The 10,718-nt window shown below is 33.8% G+C and overlaps 1 protein-coding gene across 1 annotated transcript in view; it reads left to right on the top strand.

Annotated features, from left to right (window-relative positions):
- Positions 1-2,062: 2,062 nt before the first annotated feature.
- Positions 2,063-10,718, top strand: part of PACRG (parkin coregulated) — a 180,553-nt gene continuing 171,897 nt past the window's right edge. The window contains exons 1-2 of the mRNA XM_039382123.1: positions 2,063-2,164; positions 3,907-4,041. Coding sequence (XP_039238057.1) covers positions 2,063-2,164; positions 3,907-4,041 — 237 coding nt within the window. The remainder of the gene's footprint in view (positions 2,165-3,906; positions 4,042-10,718) is intronic.

Genomic DNA, 10,718 nt, shown 5'->3' with positions numbered 1-10,718 from the left:
ATATCTTCTGTAAGAAAAGCAAAAAAGAAGTAAATTTGACTTTGTTTTCTGGAGAACTTGACTGGCCTAGCACTTTTGAGACAGCTTCTCACTCTGGATACTCTATTCCAGAATCTAACTGCTACGTTTTTTATTACTTTTTAATAGCAATTAATCTGAATTCAAGACTGGCATTCCTGTATTGTGATAGGCTGCAAAGAGAAAACAAAAAGAAGTCTGGTCTCAAAATGGGCTACTTAAAATCTAAGTATAGGAAAATAAATACATAAACCAAAATACATCAGGATCAGGAATTAAAAAAAAAAAAAAGAGAAAATTGTACACATAAACTTTTCCTCAGACAGACTATGCATGACTAGAATGACCCAAAGAGATGTCTGCATTAGAGAACAGTGCTCAGAGTACCAAATATGATAGTGGTGGTCTCCTTAGTAATGAAGATAGAACAGAAAAGAAACTGTTTGCAAAAGGTAAACAGTACTAGCTCAATGCAGTCACTCTAGTGAATGTCTCAGATGCCAATAAAAGGAACAAGTTGTCTCCATGGAATAAACTTAAAGCAGAGCAACAGTACTCTTCAGTCATGCAAGATACCATATCTTCAATGCAGGGACAGTGCCACTGTCTTCCTGATCACTGATATTTCTTTCTTCTAGACAGATGTTAGTCTCATTCCTGTGTAGATAATTTCATTCCTTTGAAGTCAGTTGCTCTTCCTGGTATTTAAAGGTCTCTATGCATATTGCAGACCAATCTGACAAGAAAAGCATCTTAAAGACAAAGGGAAAAACAATATCTCTTTCTTAAGACTATTTTCAAGCATGTGTTATGCTGCTATTTCTCTAGCTATACAAACTGCTTCAGTAGTCATATAGTACCAGGTGTGTTGGATGGGTAAGAAAGTCCATGAAATGGAGACAATAATTACATGTAATATTGAAATTAGGGAAATGATGATAGATAAAAGTTACTAATGGAACTTCTAAGAAGCGGTTTTAAGGCTAACCTTATTTAATATTTTTATTTTAAAAAATCATGATTGTTTAATGAAATTTAGAGTTGACATAATGTTTGGAGTTCATATTAAAACAGATGAAGATCATAGTGTCACACAGATAGAAGTGGAAGCCCTTGAGAATTGGTATAATAGAAATGGAATTAAATATATTAGTACAAAGTACAACATAATGCACTTAAAACTAATGACAAGAAATTATGTTATTAGCATAGAGCTCATCAACTGGAAAAGATAGTTCCTGGAGCAGTTAATCAATGTATACCACGTAACCAATGAGATGCCAGTGTGATGTGGCTATGAGAGACTAAATGTAAGGCTAGTAGATCTACCAGACTGACTGTATCATATGAAAAGATAATATCATATAAATAGAAATGGTATTTCTGATCACTGACAATAAGGATTTAGTCAACCTGAATAGATTTATTTTTCATCAGCTTTTCCAGTCATAGCTTGAATGTACAGAAACTTGTAGGATTTCCTACACTGACTTTTGGCAAAGAGTTCCAGAAATCCACTGTTTGCTGCATGAATACGTAACTACTTTTGTTTGTTGCAAACTTCTTACTGACTAGATTTTTTTTATATCCCATGCTTTTACTGAAGGAGATGGTGGAAAATCTGTCCTTATTCATTTTCTCTGTAATGTCTTGATTGTATAGTTCTTTATTTTATTCCTCCTTAGTAATCATTTTCCCAGTTTATTCTGTTCTTGTAAAAGCAATTCCATACCCTCAGTCATTATCTTTCTCTGAACCTTTTCTAATTCTACCATATCTTTTTTTGAGATTTTTTTTTTTTTGAGAATTGTAGGCATACTACCTAAGATGGAGTTTCTAACCATCTTGTAAGGACAATGCACAATGGGTTTGATAACCAAGGTACTTTTAGTCCTTCTAGCATCTTTGTTCCTGAATAAAGAACTGGAAGAAGTTGAAATGACAAGCATATTTTCTAGAAAAGTCATAAAGTTGCGTTAGGAAAAGGGTCATAGTAAATTTACTAACATAAGTTGGAAGAATAAAACATTTTGTATCAGATAAGATGCAATTTGGGATTGCATTAACAACCTCTAATTATGAGAGTCTGAGAGAAATAATTCAGATTGTATCTCGTAGTCAAGACAACGTATTCTTTATCAATAATGTAAGTTAAAATTTAATATAACAGGGACTTCTAATACTGTACAGAAAATAAAGTTTGAAAGGCTGTGTGAAGGACCTGTTTATGAAAAATACACAAAAAGAACAGAAGTGCTTTTCTAGTGGCCTCAAATGCTCAGTGACTCATAGACTTCTCTGAAATGAAAAAACAAACAAACAAAAGACCAAAAAAACAAGTGAAAGTACTTAGACTAGTGGCATAGAAAAAATTGTTCCTCTGCAGAAGAATAAGTTTTATTTGCACTGGATAGAAATGCTTTTCTTGAGGTATTACTCTCAACTGCTGCAGGATGCGTTTACTAAGCAAAGTTACAGCTGTGCATATCAAATCTATTTGCACTGGACATGATCTATCAGGGACAGCAATATGCAACAATAGGTCACAGTTTAGTAACTCTAATGTAAGCTATTTTTAGGAAAATACAGTGTAGTTTTATCATTAGCGGACCCTTCTACTTCAGCTAGTGGAAAATGATGTCAAAATACTTTGGAGGAAAAAAGTGCCAAGTCAAATTTAGATCTGTAGTTAGCTGAGTTAAAATACAGAATAGCAGAAATGAAACGAGGGATGTTACATGTTTGCATTCTGTTCACTGGAAAGCTGAATGTCTGTACTGCTAGAAACTAATATAAGGGCCACTGAAGACAGAGAAACAAATAGAATACAAAATACTAGATCTGATTTATGATCCTTGAAGCTCTCACCTTTTTTTGAAACTTACACATTCTGTATTATAAAAGGTAGCAAGTTATAAAAGCATTTTTGACAAAAGAGATATGCAGAGAACTGTAGAAAGTCTGTATTCAAGATGTACAGCTATAGAGTTTCTCAGGAAAGAATCAGTTGTCAAGGACATTTGAGATTAGTTTAACTCTTAGACTCTTTTAGACTCTTTTAGCATTTGAGATTAGCTTTGTTAATTTTCTTAGACAATAGATTTCTTATAGGTACTTGAAATTCTGTTATCTTAGTGTCGATTGTTAGTTGCTGTTATTACCATATTTGTCTGAGAAAAAGATTCCAGTGTGAGCGTTTTGGAATTGGACTGTCATTCAACCTATGCAATATGCTAAACCAGCAATAACTCAGATAAGGAACTAAGTGGAACTAAATCAAATTTCCTCACAGGCAGAGGGGAGAGGTCTGAGAGAAGACCTTCATTCTTTCCAGTGCTTCAGCCATAAATACTGAAGGACTGGGAGTCATATCAAAGCCAAATCCATAGCATTTGGGGAAGGGATTTGCTGAAGGAGATCACCTAATCTCATTATCTAATGACTAGGGAAAGACCATGGAAGGTGTGGACAGTAATATTAGGTGGAAATCAAATCAAATTACTTCTAGAAAGAAGCAAACATAAAAAGGAGAAATACTTAATTTTCCAACAACTTCTACTACAGAATGTCAATACCTTCATGGTGTTTTAATCCTGCTTAAAAGTGCTGTGGTAATGGAGAGATCTGCTTCGAAATATAATCAGTTCTTATGGGACAATCTGAAATTGGCAACAAAAAAAACAGTTAACAAAATCTGTAGATCACCAGCAAAATGTACTTTACACATGAAGTGACATGTAAAGAAGAAAGCAAACTATGATTTCGGAGATCAGTGTTATTCTTTCATATCTATTTCTATTTAAACCATGTAAATTAGGCTTTTTCTAAAAATATATTACCACTAAACTATGGGTTTTTTTCTTGTTTTGTTTGTGGGGGTTTTTTAAGGTAAGAGGACCCCCACTTGCAGGATCACAAAAAGAAAGACCAGCAAAGCCCACGGCATTTCGCAAGTTTTATGACAGAGGAGACTTTCCAATTGCCGTTGAGCATGATACGATAGCAAACAAAATCGCCTGGAAGGTAAGTCATGGCACAGCTGTGACAGCCAGCTGAGCTTATTGAAGTGACATCTCTCATTGTCAAACAAAGTTAGCTTGCAAGTAAATACACTGAAATAATTTCTTAGCAAATGGAAGATGGTGGGAAAGTCATTAGAGAAAGGCCCCTGAGTCAGCTGTCTGCCTTGGCTAACAATTAAATTATATGCTGCAAAAAGGAAGATGACAGAGTTGCTTTGCCTTAGAGAATTGTCTCCTGCCCAATTCATCTCTATTTTTATGAGGACCTGGCAATGCAGCCTGTTTCAGGCAGTCCATCAAATGATGGAAGTGGCTGGATACAGTGAGCAGCAGCCATTTATCTCCCACAAATTTCACCTTCCTGCAGGACACTTCCAAATAGAAGCTTTAATTACCTAAATGGATAGGTCAAGATTGCCTGCTCCCTGAAAATGCAGAGCAGAATACAAACTAAGGCAGATTCTCATTCCACGGCTGTACTCGGTCTACAGCATATGTCAGACAGCGTAATCGCTGTCATACGTGCCTCTGTTACAGGCTGACCTCCACTGCTGAAACCATTACAGCTCCGACATTTCTCTGACAAAAGGTTAATTGGCTTCAAAATAAATGTATCGCCTAATGACTCCATTCTAATGCAGCTGTGTTTCTCTCTAAAAGGCTTAGCGATGTTATTTGTAAAACTTGCCAATCTTCTAAGTAACTACCGCAGACTTTTAAATTTAATTTAAAAAATGAATGCTGATCTTTAACCTGCTCCTACTATTTAATTATTTTGGTTATCATGAATTACTGTATTTTTTTGTCTTATTTATTGGACTACAATAAGATTTTGCTGGAAGCAACGATAGTTACAGAAAATGAACACGATATGCATGAACAAAGTATATCAGATTTGTAGAATGTTATAAATTGTTCATTTCAAGAACATGATACCAATTTTAAATGTATAGCTATGTTAGTCAACACTAAAAGGAGGGATTTTGCAATCTTATAACGGATTCTACCTGTAATGAAGCCAACAGGATTAGTCCTATAATGTGGTAAGTGGTACTATATTTGATATTAACTAGATTTTTAAGGTAGCTTTTTCACTTATTGAAGCAGTGAAGAGAGATTTGTGCTACCATTTTGTTGCCTATATAGCAGTGTTGAATCAGCACAAGGAACAATTAATAGTTCTTGCACCAATGGAAATCTCTATCCAACAAGACTATGGTCAAAATGAGATTCCAGTGCAATTGGGCTTTAGGCAACACTAGAAATGCCCTTACTGGACTAAAATTCACAGGCTTACAAGACAGGTCTGCACTCTGATCTTTCATCACCCGGTGATCACCCAAAGATGATCTTCAAGCAACTGCAAAAAAATCTGCACAATTTAGTTTTTATCTTGAGGCTTTATAATTTCTAATTTCTCAAAATCAGACTAAGAGGTACAGAAAAATTACCTCATTTTAATGGCATTTTGATGCATGTATTTCCCTCGTAAGGATTGGCATTCCACTAGATGATGCTAGTGACTGCTTAGTTGACTTAGGACATGAGGAAATGGAATTAAGCTATATAAGAAGTTCAGATGGTACATTAGGAAAAGGTTTTTCCCTGAGAGGGTGTCACTGGAACAGATTCCCCAGGGAAATGATCACAGTAACAAGCCTATCAGTTTCTGGACAAAACTCTTAGTCGTATTTAGGTAGTTCTGTGAGGAGCAAGGAGTTGGATTCGATAATCCTTATGGGTGACTTCCAGCTTCCCAATTTGTTATCTACAAGCCTTCCAACCATAGATGAATGTCTAGAGTAAGTGTTATATTCCTTTATCTGACCATTTGAGTTGTTTGAAAACATACTACCGTAAACAGTCACAACGGCAGAGTCTCTAGTCAAAGATCCAGTGTGTATTTATTATTAACAACATTTGCAGTCTTACAGATCTAATGTACACCTACCACAGTAAAACACTGGCATTTACCTAGTGCAATGTAGGACTGAGGTGTCATGCAACAGGGTTTTTTTGCTATTTCCTTTCTTTTGAAACAAATTATTGGACTTCAACATGAGTTCAAGAAGGCAGCACAGTAGCAGAGTATTCCATTTGTACATTAGCACAGCCAGGTCAAACCTTATTTCCCTTATTCCATGCCACTTGATTTAGTCAAAAGTCAATCCAGACCGAGTTCTGTGGCAGGTACTTAAGAAAACAATACTGAAGTAGTAGAGTTACTTGAGACTTTTGTTTAGTTTGACATGCAACCATCATAGATTGTTGTGCAGTTTAAGTAGAGGAAGCAGGCAAATGAGAGTTTTCTAGTTCAAAGATTACATTAGATAGCTTCTAAAGTCTTATAGGCTGCCCAATGCTGCAAAAGGGTGAGAATGTTGTTCATCACTAGCTAATATTTAAAGGTATAGATAAATTAAGGTCTGTATTTTTCACTTGTTATTAGGACATGCATATCCAACAGACATCTAATGGCTGATTTTGATCAGTTCATCGTATTTAATTGTAAATCTAATTAAATAAGTAAATTTTTTGCAAATATATTCTACTCAATACTGTTTAAATTCATGACAGTGAAAAGATATTTTGCTAATGAAATGCGTCTTGGCAAAATGTCCTGTAAAAGGTTGGCTGAACTATACTTATTTGCAGATGAAATAAATGGTAACAGTGATATTTTAATCCTGCTATAATTGCACAATATCAATATTTTATTTTGAGAGGGTTTTTTCTCTGTTTAGTTGTTATGTATATCATGCTTCATTTCACTCTTGTTAGTTTGTCTACCAAGTGGTGCATGAGAGAAAATGCAAGAGAGTCTCAGAAACCTGATTTTTTCTGATAAAAGAAAATACTACAGGATTTTGTTCTTTCCTGCAAAATACACTGCTGTTTTTTATTTGCTTCTTTGTTTTTTATAATTACTGAAACAAAACCATAACTATCAGACATTAAAGTTTTTGTTTGAAAACACTTTGAATTCTTGTTCACTTTATTGTAATTCTGCAGACAGAATACAGTCAGTTTTAAGCTACAACAGGAGAATCTAAAATGGTTTAATATCCATGAATTGTGTTAATATGTACCAAAAAATATGCACAAATGATCCTTGATATTGTGACAGTTCTGCATACCCCTAATTTTAAATTAAGCCCATGATTAATTTCTTGTAAGAGCTGACTACATATAACTATGGTTGTAGACCTAAATAAAATATAAACTTAAACTTCAGGAACAACACAGAACTATTTTTGAATAATTGCATGTGTTGAATATTTAATTATGAAATAATAGTGCTTTGTTGTTGTTTAGCTTAGTTATTTCCAAAATAATTTCTAGATTTATAAAGAGACATTTTTACTCCAATTTAATCCTTAGCATAGACAAGATTAAACTGTGCAGATAAACTATGGTGTTTACCTTGGTGCCTTTTCTCAAAAAAAAAAAAAGAGACCAAAGCAAATTGGATGTCACTACAAGACCATTATAGCAAGATGTGTGTTCTGTGTTAATTCTCAGTCTTTAAGTTTAGACAGATATCTCTTAGAATATTTCTGTAATTCTGGTCGGTAATTTTTACTATTGTTAAAAGTTCAAATACACCTGTTTCAACCTAATGGAAGAAAATATATGAAAATATATGTTTACAACATATTATATACAAGAATGGGAAATCAAACCTGGTTTTAAGGAATAGCATCCAGAGGAAAAGAAAAAGGATTAAAAAAACTCTGATAATACCAAGCTAAAATTATGTGGTACTAGAGGCTATAATCACATATATTTCTAAAAGAGGGAGACATGATTGTCTTGGTGTTCCCAATTTTTGTTTTCAAAACTGGAAAAAAGTTTTCCTTTTGTCATTTTCAAAAGGTGAATGTAGACAATGATTTGTTAATTATGTCTATGAAAAAACCCCGACCTTTTTTCTAGCTCAGTACACAACTTTCTGGTTTTTATCGCAATTAAAGTGAAAAAATCATTACAAAATTAATTCAAGACTTTTCATCTCCATTCAGGGATGTACTAGCAGTCGGTGAATTCTTTGCTAAATGGCATATACTCTGTAATATTTTAATATCAAATTGGAAGCCTTTGTTTTTATCCTTCCTCTGTGATCATACATAGAGGTCTCTATATATCTGTGCTTTAAAATTACTGCAAATATATAATGCTTATTTTTTTTTATAAAACAGTAGTTTTTGAGATCTAGAAATAAACAATTTCTTCGGTTATTTAACAGATGTATGAGGGTCTTTCCAAATATGAAGCATTTGGTTTTGTCCACTAGCAGAGAATGAATAATAATGGTATGTTTTGAAAATGTGTATCAAACATGATACTTTGGAACATAAATTGTTGTTAATTTAGAGTTAGATAATATTATAAAGTGATCTTTTTTGGCGAAGAATGTCTTAAAATATTTATAAGCTCTGTGACTACTTTCCCACAGTTTTTTTTTCATCTTATATATATCACAATTTTCTTTCAAAGTGTAGTAATACTGTCTTTTGCACAATCTCATACCAAGCTATGAATAATAAAAGCTCATAGTTCAGGTCTGAAAAGCACTTCCATTTTTAAATATACGATACTGAATTAAAAAAGGTCAGAATGCAATTAAACCTTTGACTAAGAAAGTTGATAACACTAAGAAAGTATTTCTGAATTATTAAGAATGTGTTTGAAATGCAGTCTCTCTGTATCACACAGAAAGTCATCAGAATGTTTGAAAAATTATTTTTTAGGGAGTGGAGTTAATTATGGGAAACATTATGCAGAGGTAAAAGAAACTTCCATTCTTCAAAAGAATTTTAGCAATTCCAGAGAAATGAAAACCAAATTCAGAAACGCAAACTTGTCAAGCAAAATATCAACACTGAACATGATTTCTATCTTTTGGAGTTTATGCTGTTTTTCCAGAATAACTGTGTTCACTAAGGATGTGACTTTTACCATTTTAATTTTAATTTCTCTTCAACTCCTCTTTCCTACGCAGTTAATTTTTTTTTCAGGAGCTAGTATAAGCTATAGTAGCAAAATTACTTCTTGCTGATAGTAAATAAATGCAGTGGTGAAAAAAAGTGGTTTACCTTTAACATCATGAATTTGGAATGTGTGCACACTTTTTACCTTATGCAGACTCTTGAAGGTTGCTTTTAGTAGTAGGGACTACAGATAATTGGAACGTGCCACAGAACTACAGTTTTTATTAGCAACTCTCATTCTTCACTTGGTTTTATCAGTGTGCTGTATACTAGTTTATGTAGAATTCAGAACTGCTATGAGTAAACTGTTACCTATATACCAAGAAATATATTTTTGTTTGTTTGTTTGTTTTGGTAGTGTTTTTTTGGTTTTGTTTTGGTTGGTTGGTTTGGGTGTTGGACTTTGTTTGGGGGTTTTCTCTCTAAAATAACTGAATTTTAAATTTGGGTTTCTTTTCCTGGAGGTGCAATCTTTTTTCTTGCTTGAGGGTTAAGTTTTAAGTGAGAGAAAACCAACTTTTTTTATATCAACCAATATAATTGGAGGGGAGGCAAGTTTTCTGTTGCAAAACTTTCAAGTAATGTCTTCGTATTTTTCATTTTTGTGACATTGTCTTGGCATTAAGCCACATGAATAAACACCATAACTTATTCGCTGTGCAGTATCAAGTAGACTTAGGTAACACTTTCCAAAGTTCAAATCCCCAAACAAATTAAAACTAACTGGAGGGAGCTCATTTACCCTGCAGAATGACCCCATTATTACACTGTTGTCTTGCAATTCATGTAATTCAAGATGTAATTCAAGAAGTTGAGGGGTTTTAATAGCTTATTGCCATCATAAGGGGAAGGTCTAACTTTCCTTCACCTCTTCTGCTCTCTATTTCTAAGGCATACTTGACACTGGCACTGACACTTATCAGAGTCCTCTGTGACTAAAGTTATGTTACTAACTCAGAAAAGAAGGTAGGCATGTTTTTTCTTGATTAGCAAAATGTTCGTCGTCCTGAGAACTTTGATTACAAGACTGTCCATGGGTGCTAATGCTGTGTCTTGGTGGAGAGAAATAGTAGTGAAGTACAGTGAAGAATGTGACAGAGTTGAAGAATTTTTTTCTTTCAACAGCAATGAACTGCTAGTTTAGTTTAGCTGCCCATGGAATTGCAGCCTCAGATATCTGAAAGCAAAGAGAAGAAACTACCTATGCAAAATAATACTTTTTAAAAGCTTATTTTCAGATATAGACCTATTTTTTCTGCTTCCATTCTTTGTTAAATTATATTTAATATCTTCTTAATAAAAGATATTTAGAGAACGCTGTAAGAAAACTTGTAAATCCCCCAGAAGTGTTGTCACGCTTTTTAAAATATTACATAGAAAGAGAAGCGGTCATGTATCATGCTTAGGCACAGTGGGTGCAGCACAGACTGATGTTGGTTTATATTTTATTTAATGTCTTCATTAGTGTTTTAAGAATAATTCAGTTTTCTTCTGCGATCGACCTCTGTGTATCTTTCCCAATGGACTCCTTCTTAAAAATCTTTTCGGTGATCCTTTATAAGCCTGTCTCCAATACAAGTGTGTTGATATAACAGAAGATTGTAGTGTGGATTCAAGAGAAGGCAACTGAAATTTCTTAAGCCAGAAATTACACATAATAACTTTGAGAAACTAGAAGTATGAGCTG

This window comes from Pipra filicauda, unplaced genomic scaffold (assembly GCF_003945595.2).
Source record: "Pipra filicauda isolate LSUMZ 115617 unplaced genomic scaffold, ASM394559v2 scaffold258_size1095741_pilon, whole genome shotgun sequence".
In the NCBI taxonomy this organism is placed as follows: domain Eukaryota; kingdom Metazoa; phylum Chordata; class Aves; order Passeriformes; family Pipridae; genus Pipra; species Pipra filicauda.
Note: the sequence above shows the minus strand (reverse complement) of the source record. Positions and strands in the feature narration are given on the sequence as shown.